General features: G+C 34.1%; 2 protein-coding genes and 1 long non-coding RNA gene across 3 annotated transcripts; 2 read left to right on the top strand and 1 right to left on the bottom strand.

Moving 5' to 3' along the window:
- The first annotated feature begins 168 nt into the window (after nucleotides 1-168).
- Nucleotides 169-6,725, top strand: LOC140173565 (uncharacterized). Its single transcript, XR_011862853.1, has 3 exons — nucleotides 169-303; nucleotides 5,411-5,516; nucleotides 6,597-6,725. It is a non-coding gene; the product is annotated as an uncharacterized lncRNA (long non-coding RNA).
- A 2,159-nt stretch (nucleotides 6,726-8,884) lies between these two features.
- LOC112695779 (endoglucanase 17) lies at nucleotides 8,885-11,073 on the top strand. The gene is made up of 4 exons (XM_025748250.3): nucleotides 8,885-9,305; nucleotides 9,386-9,592; nucleotides 9,661-9,861; nucleotides 9,951-11,073. The coding sequence occupies exons 1-4, from the start codon at nucleotides 9,006-9,008 to the stop codon at nucleotides 10,812-10,814; spliced, it is 1,572 nt and encodes a 523-aa protein (XP_025604035.1). The 5' UTR covers nucleotides 8,885-9,005; the 3' UTR covers nucleotides 10,815-11,073.
- A 1,050-nt stretch (nucleotides 11,074-12,123) lies between these two features.
- LOC112695778 (sucrose synthase 2) lies at nucleotides 12,124-17,557 on the bottom strand. Its single transcript, XM_025748248.3, has 15 exons — nucleotides 17,175-17,557; nucleotides 16,935-17,067; nucleotides 16,424-16,575; nucleotides 16,115-16,307; nucleotides 15,744-15,862; nucleotides 15,437-15,653; nucleotides 15,190-15,285; nucleotides 14,864-15,037; nucleotides 14,580-14,696; nucleotides 14,309-14,475; nucleotides 13,897-14,121; nucleotides 13,187-13,508; nucleotides 12,841-13,085; nucleotides 12,624-12,762; nucleotides 12,124-12,450 (listed from the first exon to the last, which is right to left on the bottom strand). Exons 1-15 carry the CDS (start codon nucleotides 17,273-17,275, stop codon nucleotides 12,409-12,411), a joined length of 2,442 nt encoding a protein of 813 aa, XP_025604033.1. The 5' UTR covers nucleotides 17,276-17,557; the 3' UTR covers nucleotides 12,124-12,408.
- Nucleotides 17,558-21,207: the final 3,650 nt, after the last annotated feature.

Raw genomic sequence — 21,207 nt, 5'->3', positions numbered from 1 at the left:
TTTAATTTGTTACTGGTAGTTAATAGTTTTATTGATTTTAAAAAAATAAATATGGTTGTATAAATCATCAGAATAAAAGAGCTTAAATAAAAATCTTACTACCAACCAAAAGATTAGAACGTCTGCTAGAGTTTTAGAGCTTGTAGTGCTGCCATGGCTTTCCAGTGCTCATGATCGTCTCGGAGTCACTCGTCTGTGTAGAAGAGAAAATTTCTTTGTGGGTATGGTGAGAGACATGTGTAGTAAATTTTGGACACGAAAGAGAACTCTAGTCAATGATTTTGGGACTCCATTTACTATGAGGTGCGTTTTTTTTTTTTTTTTGATTTTTGTTCTTGATTGATGATTTTATTTTGTTGTTGGGTGTTGGACTGACTACGGTGGAAACATATAGATTTAATAAGAGTGTCGGTTTTTTCGTTGGATAGACCCATAACCTAAAACTAAGATTCAAAAACTGCAAGGTTGAAGAAAAAAGTTGTAGGACTAAAAGCAAAAATGAAGGACTTTGAGTGGAAGTTGAAAGTTGTTGTAATATTAGACATGATTGGTTAGGTTGGATTTTTTTTTTATCTGATTCCAGATTATATTAAATCAGTAGCAGGAGTTACCATGCGTAATGCCACAAAAAATGGCTTGATGAAATTAGTTGAGAAAATAGAATTCTTTGAGTTATTATGTATTTAGACTGTTAATGAAATTGTGTGGCTACAGCTTGAGAAGTTTTGTGTTAATGAAATAGGATTTTGTAATTTGACAATATTTTTGTTAATGAAATATGACTTTATAGCTTGACAAGAATTGTGTTAATGAAATTGTGTTGTAGAGTGTGATCTATAATAAGAATTGTATATGTTGATCTGTTTTAATAATATATAATTTTCAGCCATTTTATATTTATACAATGAGTTTGATCATTCATAACTCACACAGATACAATATTAATCAACACAATTGAGCACTACAAACAAATAACTTAAAATACATCCTAATCAATTCATAAACATATGCAATATTTGTCTTAGTTGACACTTATAGTCAACACAAAATATTCTGCCTAAAGGGCAACAACATCAAATATAATAACCAAGTCACCATTATAAGTATGAAGTTAAACCTAAAGCAACTCTGTTGCTGTGTAAACAACAACAAAAAATCAAAAGTATCTAATCAACTTAAGCCAAAATAAATTCTCAACATACTTAGAGTATAAAGTTTTCACATAACAACAAATCCAAAATATCAACATTTTAGAGTTTTTCTCAATCTCTTGGAAGTAGTTTTGTCATTAACCTCCACTTTCTTAGTGAAACATGAGATGCAATATTGTGGCTGGCAGAAAAATTCTTTAGAATTGGTTGGCTTGATATTGATGTATCCTTCTCCTTGGGCACTATTGGCGGTTGGGTTGAACTTCTAATTGGCTTCATCTTGGACCTTGGATTGAGAAGAGCTACTATTGATGTGTTGGGCTGAGATGGTGGTGTGGGTTTGGAGTTGGGTTGGGATGATTTGGACCTTGTTGTTGGTGTTGTGGATGTGGTGGGTTAGGGCTGTGAATCTTAATTTTGTTTAACAATTGATATTTTTCTCCCTCTAGTAGCAGAATGGACAGTAAGTTATGAAGATGATCTCTTCCTCCCTGTCCCTGATGGTTGGCCACCCATGTTTATAACTAATTCTTTCCTTCCTCTTTTTGATTTTTTTACAGCAAATTGTTTAGATGTTTAGACTTGAAAATACAGAAAAAACAAAGCAAATTACAACAACCACCAAAACAACAAAACCCTAAAATACATATATTAAATGAACTTACAGGGATAGATGGCTTGGTGCATTTTTCCCTCTTGTGATCTGATTCACCACAATTTAAACACCTTTGAATCTATCCCCTCCTATAAGTGATTATGGCTCCTATCCTCAGCTTTGTCAGGACCTCTTTTTCTCTTCTTCACTAGTCTATGGCTAGGCTTCCTATTGGTGGCATCACATTATCAAAACCAATCTTCTCCCATAGATCTGAGCCATTTGCAAAGTTTATGACCGAATTATAGCATCTGACATAAGCCTCCTTCTTATATCAGTCATCAAACATATGCATCCATTTTCAGTCCTTTAAAGTTGATGCAGCTGATGGCATGAGTGCATACACTCATGGAATGCCCACTTAGCTCCCACTTCCTGCAAAAAAACTCACGAGCAAATAAATCAACATATTTGTTCAAGCCATTCACCACTTCATATGATTGTGGAACAGACCAATAGGGTCTCCACTCACCAGCAGACCTGCTCATTCTCCCTATTTTCTTCATAATCTAACGTAAAATCATACCACTAAATTTTTGAATTCTTTCCCTATTTCCATCCTATCTAGTCGTCAAATAAACCCTGATTTCTTCTAACATAGTTATAATAGGCTTTTTTTTAGACTCTACTATTGCAACATTAAAACTTCTAGACATATTGTTTAATAGAGTGTCAAATTTGGAATAATAGTTAAACCTAGATCTACTCCAATATCTGGGAGCAATAGCATTTAGATGTTTGTGAGCTTCGACATTAACCTTTCAGATCACTCCCATCTTCCTTTCCCAATCCTTCTAGTGTGTAGCGTTTGCACACCTCCACATCAGTTGCTTCAAGTGAAGGCCAGAAAACTTCTTCCTAAAGTTGCTGTACAGATGTCTTACACAGAACCTGTGATCCACACCTAGGATTACTTCATCAAAAGCGGGTAGTAATTCTTGGAAAATAGGTAAAACATTGTGTTATTACACTATTGTTTATCAAAATTATTTGAATAACTAAAAATTAATCAATACAGTTGTTGTTTAGCTTCTGCTGATCGGACATGAAGGTTGACCTTCCAACTGTTTTAGAACCAAAATCATCAATTAGCAGCTGGAAAAATCATTTTCATATGTCTTTGGTCTCTGCCTCAACAATGACATATGCAACAAGAAGTATTTGATCATTAGGGTCCCACTCTATTGCAGTCAATGCCCGATCCCCCTTGAGGTGTCTTGAGAAAGCAACCATCCAACCCTATAAATCTTCTACACTGCAGAAAGATCTTTTTGCAAGCATTGAGACAGACATATATTCTTTGAAAAATGCAGTAGTTGTTCATTGAAGAGTGTTGAACCTCATTCCCAAAATCTAGAGACCTATGTACCTTGAGCTTCACTGTTGACCCTGGGTTAGACCTTAGCAACTCTGAGCAGTAACCAACTATCCTCTTATATTGAGTCCTGTAAGTTTCTTGTATTTCATCCAATACAGCTTGTCTTGACCTAACTGCCATTGATGTTGTCATAGTCAGGTTTCACTTCCTTTGTGCCTTGTTAACCAATTATTTTATCTTCACTTTTGGGTTATGCTCCACCTTCTTTTTGAAAGTTTTCCCAGCCATGGAGTATGTATTATTCCAATCCTGTGTGCCTGGTCACAAGTGTGCTTAAAGTTTATAGACCTAAGTTGCCAGGTTGTTTCTTCACCCATCTTAGCATCATATAGCCAAAAATGGCAATCCTGTTGACAAACAGTCCTCACTCTAACCAAGTCAAACTTGGCATACCTAATCCCCCTTCTTGTTTGTACTGCATAGGCTATTACAGTGTCTTTAAATTCCTCTCTTAAAGCAAATATATTTTTCACCTCCCACTTATAACTACTTATGTCTTTTACATCTATGTGAATTGGATACCTCCTTTCATATTCATATTCATCTTCTCTGTCTTATTTATCCGATCCACCACCAACCTCATACTCCAAATCTAATTCATCATTATTGAAGCCTTCATCATCACTTAAATAAGCATTCACAACCCTTTTGTCTTTATCAACCCGAGAACCATCCTTAACATCAGTCAGTCCCTCAAAACCATTGTCATTATCATATTCCTCTTCATTATCTGTGAAATGAACGTCATCTGCACTGTCAACCTCAAGATCAGACGGAACAAACTCTTCATCATCACTGTCATTGTTACTGTTCGATTCATTCCGTGAATTTTTAGTAGCTACATTTAGATGCACGTTATCTCCTTCACTAGCTTGTTGGACATTATCAGATTGCACCTGTTTACCTTGCTAACCCTCATAAACCATCAATTGATTCTTAAGATTTTTCTCTGTTCTGCCTCTAACATCAACATACCCAACTTCTGAAAAACTTTCACCCTCGTCAACCTCATGCACTACATACATTTCAACATGACTCCTCAACTCCGCTGTTCTACACATCTCAAGTGCCTCTCTATCAATAGCAAATAACTTTAAATCTTCCTCCAACCATTCAGCTGTTAGATCCTTATACCACAAAACTGATATGTTAAAATTTGTGTATTCAAACTGCCTTAACTTTGCGTATACCTCAAATACAGACCAACAATCATTCTCAACATCTTCAATCAGTGTCTTTTGTTCCCTAATACACTGCAATGTCCCTTGATCATACCCAAATCGACCACCATGATAAACAGTCAGATTAAAACTTTCCATCACCTAAAATCAAAGGGCTATCAGTATACAAAATGAAAAAAAAAGTTTAAATGAAACCCTAGCAGTTTTACCAACTAACAGAATCCATTACAATATTGTTAAATACAAGCTCCACAAAACCAAAAACGAATCACAACTGTCGCAGACAACAACAACTACTTCAACAACTTTACTACAAAAGCAACGCATTCAATAATGCAATCATGAATACATACCTCAATCGCGATGATAGTAGTGGAACGACCTCCTTCAAGAGGCTTGCTAACGCAGTCCAAATGTAGGAACAAAACCCTCCAAGCAACGATGAATCTGTTAGGGCCTCATTGAAGATGAAACATCAGTTTTTGAGTGGCTAATATAAATGAGAGAATGAATGAGTTTTGCGGAAATGTAATAAAATTCAGCGTTAAAGACTCGAGAGGCAAATTTGTCAAAAAAAAAATTCATTGGTGGAGAGAATGATGATTTTAAAACATTTTAAATTGTTGAGGATGATTGACGATGTTAATTTTGACCACTGACCTTAAAAACAAAAAAGTACTTAATCCCAAAATTTATAGATAGAAAACACTGCCAACAATGAACTTAACAACAAGCTAGCGTAAATCGAGTAATTATTGTAGTATGCTACAAGTTATAGAGATATGTTATTCATTTTATCCAACACACAAAGATCTTAGCCAAGATATTACACTAAATCGACACACTCCCCTATTGGCTACTACAATTATATAGAATCAAAGAACAACGAGCGCAACTTCCATATTACAATGTTATTGTGTATTTAAAATTGAAACACTGCATGGCATGTACGCAAGTATTTGAGACTATGTCTCACTTGAAGTATCTGACATAAATTACAACACAAGACTCCATAATAAAACTCATTCACACTTTATGACACCAGTGCCCATATGGATAGTTGGTGGCAATTATGGTGGTCATGGAATCAATGTGTTGTGTGTTTGTGGCATTGGGAAAACTATTGCTCATCACAGGAGATATTCGTATCGGTAAGTCTGCTCATTAATATGGTACGTAATTTCACTATTTTGTTTTGGTGGCATATCGTGAATTTTAAGAATGACATTGACAAAACAAAACCAACACATCTTAGTAACAAACCATTATGAGATCGATCGATAAGATCCAACTTAGATGCAAATTAGTCAAAGAGAAAAGTCCATGAACTAACAGTTTTTGTCTATATGAAACAATGATTTTAAGGTTTAATTATTGATCCTATAATTTTACGAAAATTTTATCAAAATTTTAATTAAATTTTTTTATTTTTTTAATTAGATTTTTACATTATTTTTAATTTTATAATTAGATCATTCTTAGTATAAAAAATGCTAAAGTTAATTGAACATGTTTTTACAAATTAAAAGTATTTATAATTAAAAACTTAATTAGATCTTTGACGACATGTATTTTGAGAGAAATATTTTGTTAATTTTAAAGTTTTTTATATGAAAAGAACCTAATTACAAAATTAAAAGTAATGTAGGAACCCAATTAAAAAAAGTGTAAAACCTTAATTGAAAATTTAGTAAAATTATAGAACCAATAGAATAAATAAATCTAATTTTAACTAAGATTCTTACTTTATTAGTCCATTTGGACTTTTTTTTAACACCAATTTACAAAAATACGTTTATTTTTTTACATATTAGTATAATTTTGGTATAATACTCAATTATTGAATTTTATGATATTTTTTAAAATTATGGGAAGAGGACAATACGCCTCCTTTATATTAACAAGAGGGTGTATTGTCCTATTTTCACAATTTTAAAAAATACCATAAATTCAATGATTGAGTATTATATGAAGATTTTTTCAATATATAAAAAATTAACTACAAAAATACACTAGTTGAATAAGTACCAGCTAAAAAGAGTAAATTATACAGTCCTGTAGTATTGTTGTTAGTAAAATAATTAAATGAGATGTTTTTAATGTACACATGAAATTCCAAGCAATAAAATTGGAGGTTGGATGAAAAAAAGAGGAACGTGGTGTCAGGCTTTATTTGCATTGAGGCTCAGTCCTATACCGTACGGTACTCTGAGGAAATGATCCTTTTACAGAGGGAGGGAACTGAAGAGAAGAAGAAATGGGCATCAATTGTCTAGTCTCTACTACTGCTCCATGTGGGAACTCATCACTACTTCAGACTAGCACATGACTATTGGCTTCACTCTACCTATTACTATTGCCTCCATATTCTCATTATTTCCCTACTTATCACCTAAACTTTCATTTTCATTATTTCCTATCATCAATTAATCAATTTCCCATTTTAGCCTACTTTCCAGTTTCCATCCTATATTATTTTGTTTGTTTTTATAGTTTGATACGATTCTTAATTACATCTTATGGTTTCAAATACTCTATAGAACAAGAGGTTAGATGAAAATGTGATAAAAACCCGTACTGTATTTTATTATTGTCACCCCAATTATGTCATGAACGATTTATTTTAATGCATGAGACATATCATAGGTTGGTGTTATGTCCTATGTCTATGTCTTATGTGTGAAGGATCATAACTAGAGGCTAGAAATTTCCATATATCTTCATACTATATGGGTGTTCCATATACCATGCATGTCTGCGTATGGGCCTTTAATTTATGAAGGTTCAGTTTTAGTGAATTAACCGATGAACTTGAGGGATCAGTGTGTTTTCCATGCTTGTGTTCACCACCTTTTTCCGACAGCTTTTCTTAGTTGAAGCATTGACCATTTTGTTTTGTTTGTTCTCTGACTATGGAGTAGTTCCTATGTACTCTGTTATTATGGTTAGTGGGCCGGGCTTCAGTTTCAGTGCTTTTTTGGACCACAGCACTCAACCTAGCTAGATCCATTGAGCAAAAGATACTCTACAACCAAAAACACAAGAATATACCATGGATTGAACGTTGATATTATTAATTACATAAGTTTTCAATAAATATGTAAGGTGTTTTTCTTGGCTTTTTTTATATGAAAAAAATATTGGTATTTTTGTTAAAAATAAAATTTTTTAGTGTAATTAAAGGCGAATGAATTTTGTAGGTGGAAGGTCAACATGTAGAATGTGTGTTGGACATGTCTCATCATCTTGGCAATACGTAGAGTGCGTATTAGATATTAGATATGTGTTAATATTATGACCAATAAGATACTAGGGATAATAAACATCTCATATTATAAAATCACTCATCCAAAAAATTTAGGTTAATTTTAGAATTCATCAAGGATCAAACCCTTGACCTTTCGGATTTATAACTCTAATATTATGTCATGAACTCACTCATCCCAAAAGCATAATCTGACAGGACAATGTAACACTAATGGTCATATCTCTAATACTTTCTAAACCTCTATTGTACACGTTGTACGCTTAGGCTATTGGCTCCCTATATTTTTTCTATTGTAATATACCTCAAATATCAATATTCAACCAAAACATCATCTTTATTTCCGTATTAAAAATAATTTTTTATTTTTCTTATTTTTTTTGGTTTGCTTAAAATAAGTTTTCATTGAAAAATTAAAATATTTTATATTTCTAATACACTTTTGAAAAAAAATTAAAAGTTATTATTTTCATCTACTTAGGGTATTTGTTAGGAGAATAATTATTAATTTTCAAAATATTTATAATATTAATAAAAGAAAGAGTTCATTGACAAAAAAATACTAATTAAAAGCTATAATAATGATTTTATATACAAACCTTCATTATGTGAATATCAAATATCCATCTTTTGGGAGGAAAAATAAAAAATTTTAAATTTTGACAATATTTTTATCTAAAAAATAAATTAAGATTCCTTTAAAATTTCACTTAATGTTTATTCATATGAGAAATTTTTGAGAACTAACAATTTTTAGTAATTTTAGTTATTATTTGACTAGCACAAATATTAAATTATTTTTAACAAATATATTTTTATTAATTTATATGTACAAATTCTAATATATATATATATATATATATATATATATATATAAATTATATATTTTTTATAGGTAACCTTCTTTTAATATGAGTATAAATTATTGTCGATACAAAATGATAATATTTAGTACTGATTATGTAACATTGTTGTGTTTATAACTTTATATAGCAAATACCTAAATATCGATTTTGCTAAACTCTAAAATATTTTATAATTTAAACATTCGAATATGATCATAAATTTAGAGCTAACCAAATGCTCTAGAATCTAAATTTTTTAATTTCTCCGTGTATTAGATAAACTTTTTCTCTTATATAGGTAACCCTCGGTGTTTTTGGTTGCACGCAGAACGAGATAACTCCCTTGAACATTTGGAGTTTTTATTTATTTGATGAAGGAAAAAGAAGTGTTAGATTAATGGCAAGCCCCTGCTAATTAGTATAGGGTGTGGTCCTAATTATTCGTATTGTTGTAAACTTGGAACCAAGCATGATTTTAGCCATTGCTGCAGCTTTTGCTTCTTCTATAAATTAACCTCACTCATTCTTGCATGTGTCACTTCACCTTCCTTGGTTGGTTGCTTCTTTCTCTCTCACTCAACATGCCTCTCTTCCTACCTTCTTTGTTTTTCCTTCTTTCTCTTCTCTCAACCACTCTTCTCTCTCACTCCTTCCCCTTCCCCAACCATGGCCACCGCCCTCACCCTCACCATTTCGCCTCTCACAACTACAGAGATGCTCTCAGCAAGTCCATCATCTTCTTTGAAGGCCAGAGGTCTGGCAAGCTCCCTTCTAACCAGAGGATAACCTGGAGGAGAGACTCTGCTCTCTCTGATGGCTCTGCCATGCATGTAATCATCTCCATTTTCATGCTCTCCTTTTCTCTGTCTCTTGCATTTTGCTTATTTGAGTTGGAAATGCGGCAATGCAGGTTGATTTGGTGGGAGGGTACTACGATGCAGGGGACAATGTGAAGTTCGGTTTTCCGATGGCATTCACGACCACCATGCTATCATGGAGTGTTCTCGAGTTCGGTGGGGTCATGAAGGGCGAGTTGCAGAATGCCAGAGAGGCCATCCGCTGGGGAACTGATTACCTTCTCAAAGCCACTGCACATCCTGGCACCATTTATGTTCAGGTTTCTTTTCTCTCTTTCTTTCTTGTTTTTCCTCACAACACTGCTAATTGGTTTGGTGGTGGTTGAAGGTGGGAGACGCTAAGAAGGACCACGCGTGTTGGGAGAGGCCAGAAGACATGGATACTCCAAGAAATGTGTACAAGATAGACCATAATACCCCTGGTTCAGAAGTGGCCGCGGAAACCGCTGCGGCTCTTGCAGCTGCTTCTCTTGTTTTCAAGAAAACCGACCCCACCTACTCCAAAATTTTGGTTAGGAGGGCCATCTCTGTAAGCATTCTTCTCTTTCTTGTTGTATACGTATACGTGTACGTATCTGTATATATCTAATAACTTTGCCTTGTATTTTTTGGGTTCAGGTTTTCCAATTTGCTGATAAATACAGAGGATCATACAGCAATGGGTTGAAGCCATTTGTGTGCCCGTTCTACTGCTCTTACTCAGGCTATGAGGATGAGCTTCTTTGGGGTGCTGCTTGGTTGCACAAGGCTACTAGGAACTCCATCTATCTTAACTACATTAAGGTTAATGGACAAACACTTGGTGCTGCAGAATCTGACAATACATTTGGGTGGGATAACAAGCATGTTGGAGCAAGAATCCTTCTCTCTAAGGAATTTCTTGTTCAGAAAGTGCAAACCCTGCATGACTACAAGGGTCACGCGGACAATTTCATCTGTTCCCTCATTCCAGGAACCTCTTTCTCTTCGGCACAATACACACCAGGTGGGCTTCTATTCAAGATGAGTGATAGCAACATGCAGTATGTTACATCCACCTCCTTCCTTCTCTTAACCTATGCCAAATACTTGACCAAATCCCACACCGTCGTCAACTGTGGCGGCACCACCGTTACTCCCAAGAGGCTCCGTGCAATAGCCAAAAAGCAGGTGGATTACTTGCTGGGAGACAATCCCTTGAAGATGTCGTACATGGTGGGGTATGGTCCAAGGTACCCAAGAAGGATACACCACCGGGGATCATCTCTGCCGTCCATTTCTGTACACCCTGGCAAGATCCAATGCTCAGCAGGGTTCGGTGTCATGAACTCACAATCCCCCAACCCCAACGTTCTTGTTGGTGCTGTGATTGGAGGGCCGGATCTGCATGATAGGTTCCCGGATCAACGGTCAGATTATGAGCAGTCAGAGCCAGCCACTTATATGAACGCACCTCTTGTGGGTGCACTCGCTTATCTTGCACACTCATTTGGCCAACTCTGACCACACTATCTTTGGTTAACTTTCAGGGTTATGTAAAAAGTGCACAAGGTGTAGGGGGATAAAGTGCTATGGTAAGGACCAGCCTCCCTATAACCTTGAAGCACCACGTAGGGTTTGGTGTTCTATTTTACAGTTTGTTGGCGTTTATTGTAGTTTCGTGTGAGAAACGCCGTTAACTTGTGGTTGTGTGTGTGTGATTTTCTATATCAATTAAACTGTTGGTATCGGTGCATTGCGATGATTTGAGATTCTGGTGTAAGACAGCGGTGTTGTTCTAATTAGTTAAAAAACCAACAAAGTACTTGAATATAAATCTCGTTTTAACTATCCTACTTGGTAGTTGTAAACAAAGTAAAGGGTATCTTTAATATGTGAAGTAATTAGTTGTAAAAAACCAAGTAGAAGTCTATATATATCGTTATTGTTTTATGAAGGAGTTTAGCATAGGGCTTATTCCTTGAAACTTGTGAATTAATCCACGGCATAGTCCTTGAAAGTTGGAAATAATCCATGGCATAACCCTTGAAACCAGGAAATATTCCATGAATAAGGCTAGAAAGGGTAAGAAAAGTATACTGTATTAGTAGTTTAATACTGGTATATTTTGCAAATTTGCAATAAGATGAGTAAAAGCAAGAATTGCAGTGGGTAGTGTGCAAGAGCACCCGATCAATTTATTTCTTTAGCTAGTTGCGAATAACGAGTATTTGACCGTTGAAAAGAGGGGGAAATGAAGAAAAAGGGGTCTTGGGAGACATGTGAACATATTGGGGAATGTGGACAACGGGGTCAAAAAGGCTGGTTCGGCTAGACCCTGTTGTGTTGTTGCAGGTGTCAGAAAGTGTAAGGCCTGCAACTCTCTTTTGAGGGAAGAGGGATAGCATGCCTCAAAAAACTGCAACAGAAAGCGTCCAATCTGATTGAGGATGGAAAGAAATTCCCCCAATGCAACTAACTGAGCAACTTCATTAACATAGAACCAATGGCTGTGCTCGCCCCCACCTCAAAACGCCACAAGTCCCTTGGGCCCCCTTTGCCGTTTTCAGCCTCTTTCTACACAACTCACCTAAAAGTCTTTCTTACTTAATAAATGAAACAAACAAGGGATGGGATTGGGGTTGGGGACCATGACCGTGACCAATAAAAAGATACTCAAGTCTTCTATAACTTTGAGGCATAATTGACAATGTAGATACCTAGTTATTATAAATATAAAACCTTTCTAAGGAAATTGCATCAGTGTCATACTGTAGTCTTTCTGAGAGCAACGAAATTCCATCATGGTGCAGTTGTTGTCTTAAACCTGGAATAATCCTAAAAACTCGCAAATTTGAGCTTTCAATTATATTCGAGCTTTCACAACAGCTTGGCTAAGTGCTAAGCCAAGGGGAAACGATACATCCAACAATGAGTTCCCAGAATCACCGAGACAATCAGAGCTAACATGGACAACTATCCATGAAGCTCCTACATTTTTTGCAGAACAAGATTTTACAACACAAGAAGCAGACTTATATACACTCGGTATAAGACTCTTATTGTCTGCTGTCAACACCTGGTGAAAATACAAAAGCTGTTGGGACAAACCAGCTGGCTAATTTGCATCATCATCCTTTGCCAGCGGAACTGAATTTACCTGCAAAACAAGTTGCAGCGCACACAGTTGAAATTAATGCTTGTAAGAAATGATTGTTTCTTTTAGGCTTTTAGCCATTACTAATGCTTGAAAAGTTCATAATCCGGCTTCATGATAGCAGCATCAGAACCTGGTTCTAAAAGTAAGCAGCAAACAGATGCAACATAACTCACCAACTCGCGGAACTTCAGAATATAGAACATCTCAAGATATCTTCGGGTTTCACGCCTTTCTAATTTGGAGACGTGTTTCCAGAAACTATAAACTCCAGCCAAGGTCATAAGCCTTTCAGAATATATCTTCCATGTGTACCTGTTTATTGTTTCTTTAGCATAAATATCACCAGGGAAAATAAAAGGAAAACTACCTAATATTATGAAAATTGCTTACCTTTCATAAATTCTTTGAAGACCACCATCAGATATTTTATTCCAATGGCTTGGATCTTCATTGCATTTTTGGAAGAATCCAAGCAAAATCTCAGACACTTGGTCAGGGTGATAAGGATCAATATGGAATCCTGATACACCATGTTCGATGATCTCAGCAGGACCACCATGGCAGGTAGCAAATGTGGGAAGGCCACAAGTCATGGCCTCCACAACTGTAAGACCAAAAGCTTCATAGAAAGCAGGCTGCAGTAAGAGAGGAATAGTGAGTGAGTGAGTGAGTGAGTGAGTGAGGGAGGAATGAAGCCCTGGGGATCAATGAAACAGTAGAGCTGGAGATACATTACCTGAACGAAAACACCTTTTGTGTCCGCTATGTAGCGATACAGCTCACCATTACGTGCTCTATTTGTTTGGGCAGCAATCCACCGAAAATCACCATCGAGATTGTACTCTTTTATGAGACCATGCATCTTCTCAATTTCTGATATTTCTTCTCTGTCCCTGGACTTTTTCACATCAATATAACCAGCAACCACCACAAGGTTCACCAATTCCCTCAATTTGTTGTTCTTAGCAAAGCTTTCTACCAAGCCAGAGATGTTTTTTACTCTGTCTAGCCTTGCCATGGAGAAGATTATAGGCTTTGACTTGTCTTTCAGCATGCCACTACCACACAGTGATGAAGATAAACTTATTAACTGAGGTAGTCGCAGTCATATCTGATGAATCTAACATGCTTTTTCAAAAAAAAGTAGTAGGAAAAAAGAAGATGCACATATTCTATCAATTCTGAGAAATAACAATATTGATGCAACATGGGATTTCGAACAAGACATCGGCATTGATTATCTACAGTTGAAACAAGTAACAGCAGAGATTGGCTCCATGAATTCAGGACAAGCAATGACTTGGCTAACAGATCATACACTTAAAACAGAACTTTTTGCGTAATGCATGACAAGACAACTAGTCCTTCATTTCAATTACGTTGGAGATATAGATTATTGTAGGAGTAGAGCCAAATTAAAATTTTAAGCTATTCAACTACACTCACATGTGCTCATCAGTCTGCTCAGGATCAAATAATAGCTTTTCAATGGAACCATGCAGAGATGTTAATCTTTTCTGCTTGTCGGAGTAGGGGAAATAGATTGACATGTCTGCTCCAGGAGAGACAATATTGAACTTGGGATCAAACACATCAATGCCATGGACAACCCTATAGAGTCCAGGAAGAGTAAAAGCAGTGTGGCTCTCATACTGGCCAACAGTATTCTTCCTGAAATATAAAAAGCAAGTAAAAGACATGAGGTTGCATTAGCAAAACTACAAAACAATAAATAAGAAGTGATTAGTAATAAGACTTTGAAATAAATTTAAATTAGAACTATGATCAGGTACTTGATAACAAGAAATTATGTTTCAAAAATCGTAAGTACACTATATCTCATGAACAGTATACTTACGTTCCCGCAATCTCTTGGTATGTACTAGTGATGATAAAATCTGCATTATTCATAGCTATTAAGTCAGCAGTGAACTGACATGAAAAATGATATTTATCCTCAAATTTCTTCCAATATATATCTGAATCTGGATATTTTGTCTTCTCCAGCGCATGCGCAATTGTGCACTATACATATGAACGTTAAATATATTAAGTTGCATTATCGACACGAGACTTGAGCTTTCACATTTGTATGGAAAAATTAAGATGACAGAGAACAGGAAAAGAACCTGGGTAACTCCCATCTTATAAGCCAATAAAGATGCAACAAGGTTCCCATCACTGTAGTTTCCAATGATGAAATCTGGATAACCTTGTAACTCAGCAGCAATTTCACTGGCAACATCCTGTTAATAGTTAATACACAAAACCATAAAATGTTAAATGGAAAGGGTAGACCATATAGTATGTGCTAGAACTCAGAAGCTAGGAAATTGTTAACTCATAATTTCTAGTTCCTAATAATTGTTCATAATCAGGTGAATTATTCAAGCTATAGATTTTGCACATTTACCTCTGCATAAGTCTCAAGATATGGCCAGACGTCAAACCTCGAGATCCATTTCTTGAGGGTTCCTTTATCAGATCTGAATGGAACTCGCAAAATATGAGTGTACTCGGTACCACTGACTCTTTCTAGCCGCTGGTTGCATGTTGTACCCTTTGCATCAGGTATCAACCTGGTAACCTTTAGAATTGCAGAGGATTTATATATATATATATATATATATATATATATATATATATATATATATATATTCTTTTTAGGAGGAAAAAAAAATCAACTACAAAACAACCCAGCCAAATATGTAGATAGCTGACCCAAGAAGTTACACTTACAATCAAAATTCTAGGAGTAAAATCAAGTCCTTGCTTCTGGATCCGAAGGAGCATCTCATTCTCAAGGGCACGAACTTGATCTAGTATATAAACAACCTGCAGATACAAGCCTTTCATGTAGGATCACATATATAACTCAAACAATGCAAGAGGCAAAAGTGTGGAAATGAGGACACTGAACAATGTAGAATCTCTAGCTTAACTTTTCTTATGCCAAATAAGATATATTAATAATAAATAAGAATACCTGTCCTCCAGTGTCAGGCAAACCCAGGACATTGGCTTGGCCAAAGTAGCCATGAGGAGATAATATAACAACATTAAACACCATAGGCACTCTCCCAAGAAAAGTCTCTAGTATAGAAGGATCAGGAGCCTGGAGAATATCCAATAGCAAATGCATGTTCTCTAATACACGTTCAGCAGTGTCACCCCAACCCCTCTCAAAACCCATTCCTTGTAACCTACACTCAAAGAAAGAGTTAAATGAAATTTTTTCACATTGTTCATGATGTAAGAGAAAACTGTAAATTGATTGTTGAAGAATAGCTTACACATATTCAAACTCGGAATAAAGTGTTTCAGGTGCAAGCTTAGAAAGATACTCCTCAGCCTTGGCCAGAGCAGATTGAAGTTTGGAAATGCTTTGTATACGGTCATTTAACATCAGTGCCTATACCATGATAACGAAGCAGAAAAAGATCAGAATCTAAATCCATATATTCCTCATACCTAAACAAAATTGCAAAATAGAAATGTGCATCGAGTACTCTGCCTAAGAGGATGCATTTTCACTTAGAGAGAGAGAAAAGGGAGAGAGAGAGAGGGGGGGGGCTACCATTTTGAAACCATAACTATTGTCATCTTAGTATCAACTACTCAAGGTCAACTATTAAGTAGAAAGTGCATAGCATGGCAAACTTACATGGCCTTTATACTTATGAACACGTAGGAATTCAAGCAAGGGCTCCAAGGAATCTTTGTTGCGAAACATACTTGAAGAAAGGTGGCGATTGAGAAATTGGACACCATTGCCAATGGATGATGAACGAGTGGGGCGTGGAAATGATGCATTAAATGGTTCAAAATCAAGCTCCAGCACAAAATTATCGTTAATCCTAAAGCACAATATAAAAAAAAAATAATAGTCATCATCACAACAGCAATTAAATTACAGAAATTTTCAGTGCATTTAAAGAAAAAAAAAAAAAAAGCTAAGCAGTAGATTCCATACTGTCCATCTACAAGTTCTTCCTTGAAGCTGAGATATTCAGAAACACTCAATTGCTCCACACTGAGTTCAAATATATTAACACGGACATATTCCCACACACCAGGTCTTGGACGAACTGCTATGGCCACAAAGGGAGGCAAAACTATGGCTTCCTGTCACAGATATAACGCTTCAATTTTTCATATAATATTTGAATCTACATATGTGAAGTAAACTAAAACCAGCAATACTATTTAGTGATATTATTCCCTTTCCAAATTGTATGACAATGCTAGGATGACAGCATAAAAAACTGTTAGCAAATCCAAATGAAATTCATACCTAACAACAACTTTCAATGCAGTTAATTTAATATGTTTGTTTAGCTATGTCTAGCATCATGATACAATAGTAATACAGGGTCCAAAGCATTTTTCTATTTTGTAAGTGTGAGGCATGAAAACATAACATATGGAGAGATTAAAACAAGGGTATAAAAGGAAGTGCCATTTAATGAAAGGGGTAAAGTGACCTGTGCAGACTTGATGATTTCGCCAAAGGGACCATTTTTAAGCTCCACTGTAGATTGATCCTCACCAAGGATATTTTCAAGCTCATCGATCAAACTATGAGGTTGCAAAATCCCTTTCCCCTGAGCCACATACCTGTCAAAGCAAGAACCATAAATAACAGAGGCACGAATAATAAGAGGAAACAGGGCGGTGCATAAAGTATGAATCAAATAAGAAAAGTGAAAAGAAATGGGGGGAACCTGGAGAGGAGAGAAACGAGTTCGTTGCGGTGAGCAGAGAGAGTGTCTTGAACTCTGTCTCTGATGCTGGGAACTCGACCGAGCTTAGGTGGATTCGACATGATGTGGTGGTGATGATGATGATGATGACGACGACGATGATGAGTGATTGACGGTGTGTTCGTTCGTTCTGAACTGTAGAACTTTGAAGCGAATATAGAGCACAAGAACAAATTAGAATTTAGAATATGGAATAATGGATTGTGGAAGCAGAAAAGCAAGAAAGAATGGTAATTTGCGACGTGTTGGTTTCAGCTGGGTTTATAGTTAAGAGGAGAATCGTATTCATAGAGAGAGAGACAAGGTGGTGTACGTGGCGCCCCCTCATTTATTAACATCTTTCTAAGAGAGAGAAAAAAATAAAAAAAATTCAACTCTTTTATTAAAAAAAAATAAATAATTTCATATTATTAGATAAAATTTTATGCCATTAAAAATATCAATAATAACTAATTAATGATTATAAATTACAAAATTTATTGGTCTTCTGATACTCTTTAAAAAAATATAATAACTGATTAATAAATTTGTTTTAGCCATGATTAATGTAATCTTTAATTAAAAATAAAAATGATTTTAATTAGATATATTAATTTTTTCAGGTAAAATACTAAAATGACGTCCTGCGCTCCTGCTTTTCCCAAGAAAAAAAAAATTTTTTATTCTCATTCTTATATATAAAATTTAATTTTATATATTTCATACGTACATGGACTGATTTTTTTTGTGTAGAAAAAATTTTGGTATTTTTTTGAGAAATAGAATTATTTGGTATAATTATAAATGGATAGATTTTGTAAAAGAAAAATCAATACGTGGAGATGTGTTATAATACATGAGAAGTGTGGTGGACAAATGATAACATTCTAATCAATATATAGAGACGTATTAGACACGTAACAATATATTGACCAACACATAAGAAACGTATTGCATCACATAAAAAACGTGTTGTATGATTTCTACAATACTGTAATACACTTCAAATATTAATATTTAACCAAATCATCATCTCTTTTTCCATATTAAAATAATTTCTGACGTACGTCTCTCGCGATAATTCGTGCTTCTAATACTTGGTGGAGCTGGATGTTGACGTTTTTGATGTTGTTTGTGATAATGACTTAATGAGAGGATAAATTTCTTATGGAATTCAATAACTAAATCTCTGGTTCAAGATTTTTGGAAAATAAAATATAGTTTAATTTTTGTCTATTTCACAGCAATGCAGCATCCTTTTATATAGAGTGATATTATTATTTTTTATTTAATTATTAATTTATTAATTTTTTTATTTTAAAATTTTAAATAATTAATTTTAATTAATAAAATTTTTTCACATGATACTTTTTAATTTAATAAATTAAGAATTAATTCATTATAATTTTATTTTTTATTATTAACTAATAAATTACTGCACTTATAAAATACAATTTGAATATTTAATATTTATCGGATAACAAATGAACTAATTCGTCAATTTACACAATTTTAATATATATTTTATATTAAAATAAAAATATATATTTTTAATTTTTTAATTATTTAATAAAATATAATATTTAATTATTTAATATTTTTATTTTATTTAAAAATATTAAATAAAATATCACACTTTATCAAATAAAAAAAATAATTTGAGAGTTCATTCCCTTTTTAAATTTTAACGTAGAGGTATATAGTCTTACTTTAAGCTGGTGCCGAGAAAATTGTCACTTTCAAAAAGATTAAACAAATTTGTCTTTAACAAATGGATGAGAATGGGACTATTTTACTTAAATCAAATTTCTATATCAACTATAGTCAAATAGATCATGTTACTAATACGAAGGTATATTCTATACATCTGCTAAATAAACATTTTAGTTTTAAAATACTTGGCCAGTACATCAATAAAGCCATCGAATAGACACTTCACATAAAAAAATAAAATAAAATAAATAAAATTGGAGATAAATAACGAAAACATCCTTAACCTTTGGCCGGCGACCTCTTGCATTATGGATAAGAATTCCATTAGCTGCAGTTATCGACTTGTTAGCCAAAAAAAAATGTTTTTAATTGAGAGATAATTTATAGTTCATAATATAATATTATAGTTTTATACTAAAAGTTCTAGAATTTAAACGGGATAACAAATTCCCTTTCTGATCGTTGAAAAGGTGAGTTTAACACTTTATTTAAATGAAAGATGAAAAATAAGAGAAAAAAAATAAAAATTAAAAAAAAATGAAATTCTTTTTATGTTATTTAAACGAAGAGAAAATAGATGAAAAGAAAATAGAATTTTTTTTTATTTAGATAGAAAAAAATAAAATTTATAACCAAGTAAAATTACATTAATACTCTTTTCTATATTATATATAAATAATAATATATCAATATATTTTTATTATTGTTTATACGAAAGATAAATTTGTATTTTTACCATTATTTATATTTTTTCTATCAATTTTTATCTCATGTTCAAAAAAAAAATTTCAATAGCCTCCGTACCACTTTTTTATTTTTCTCCCAATTTTGAGAAAAAATTAATTTTCCATCTATTTTTTATCTTTACATTTTCTTTCCACTCAATTTTTTTAAACTAAACAATACGTTTTCTTTAAATCAAACAATGTGTAAGGGAGGAGAAAAAGATGAACTTTGCACGACTTTCAACAAATAAAAGAGAGTGTGTAATTCACACTTCTATTATCTTCGAGTTTTTCATTACAAAATGTATAAAAGTTCATTACATAAGATTTTTTTCATCTTACAAGGTCTAGCTTAATTGTTTAATTAACTGAACAGTAACTAAACTAATTAATTAACTAATTAATAAGATTTTCTACATATCTATTAAACTAATTATTCTACATATATAGTTAATTGATATACCAACTCAAATAACATTCCCTCTCAAGTCAAAATTATTTTCACTTAGCATTCTGAACTTGTCATAATATTTCTGAAACATATTAGGAGTTTGTACTTTAATCAATATGTCAGCTGTTTGATTTATTGTAAAAATTGGTGACAATTTTATTATTTGTTTTTGCTATTTATCTCTAACAACATAGCAGTCTATTTATTCATAATTCAAGAGAAATGAGGAATAAGAAATGAGAGAAGGAGTGAGACAGAAGATAAAAAACACAGAGTGTATTAGAACTAGAGAACATGTAAAATATCACAGGATTTGGAATCGAGAAAAGTATCAACGGTTGAAAAATGAGTCTTTCTCCATCTTTGTTGATAATCTCTCCGAAAACATTTCGAAGAATGAATTATTTCATCTGTTTAATTAGACTAGACGCATTAACGACATTTATGTATCACGAAAACAAAAAAGTGGTAATATGTATGATTTTTGCATTCATTCGGTACACAACAAAAGGTGGAGCTCTAAAAGCTATAACAGAAATGAATCGTATGAGGTTGAGAGAGAAGATTGTGTACATGGGAGAAGCGAAGTATAGACGAACAACTGAGACAAAGGTTCGAAAGACAGCTCAGGAAGAAGGTGATAGTCGAAACAAGACAAATTCTCAACCTCGGGAAGGAGACAACCAAAGACAAGTAGAGAAACTAACAAGGCACCAAAAAGAGCCAGACTCGCATGAAAATGGATGGACAAAGAAAGTGGAAGTATTGGTGGTGAAAGAGAATCTGGAGTGGCTACAGAGAAGTCTAGTCGGCAGTACGACGAAGGCAATTGATTTAAGTTCCTTGAAAAAGATGATTGGAAAAAACCAGCCTCAAGTTGTCCAAGTACAAGAATTGGGAGCATATAAAGTTCTTTTGACTTTTGATTCTATATTGAATGAGGAAGAAGCATATACGTTTAAAATACATAATCTCTTGCAATTCTTCCATAGTATATGGAGATGGGATGAGGCGGAGCGATGTGAAACTCGAAAAGTGTGGTTAGAATGTTACGGGATTTCGTTACATGCGTGGTCAGCAGATACCTTTAGTATGTTAGGAGGCCAATGGGGGGAAGTAGTCGGTT

The sequence above is a fragment of the Arachis hypogaea genome, chromosome 6 (assembly GCF_003086295.3).
Source record: "Arachis hypogaea cultivar Tifrunner chromosome 6, arahy.Tifrunner.gnm2.J5K5, whole genome shotgun sequence".
Lineage (NCBI taxonomy): Eukaryota > Viridiplantae > Streptophyta > Magnoliopsida > Fabales > Fabaceae > Arachis > Arachis hypogaea.
The sequence above is the reverse complement of the archived record's forward strand: the minus strand, read 5'-3'. Positions and strand labels throughout refer to the sequence as shown.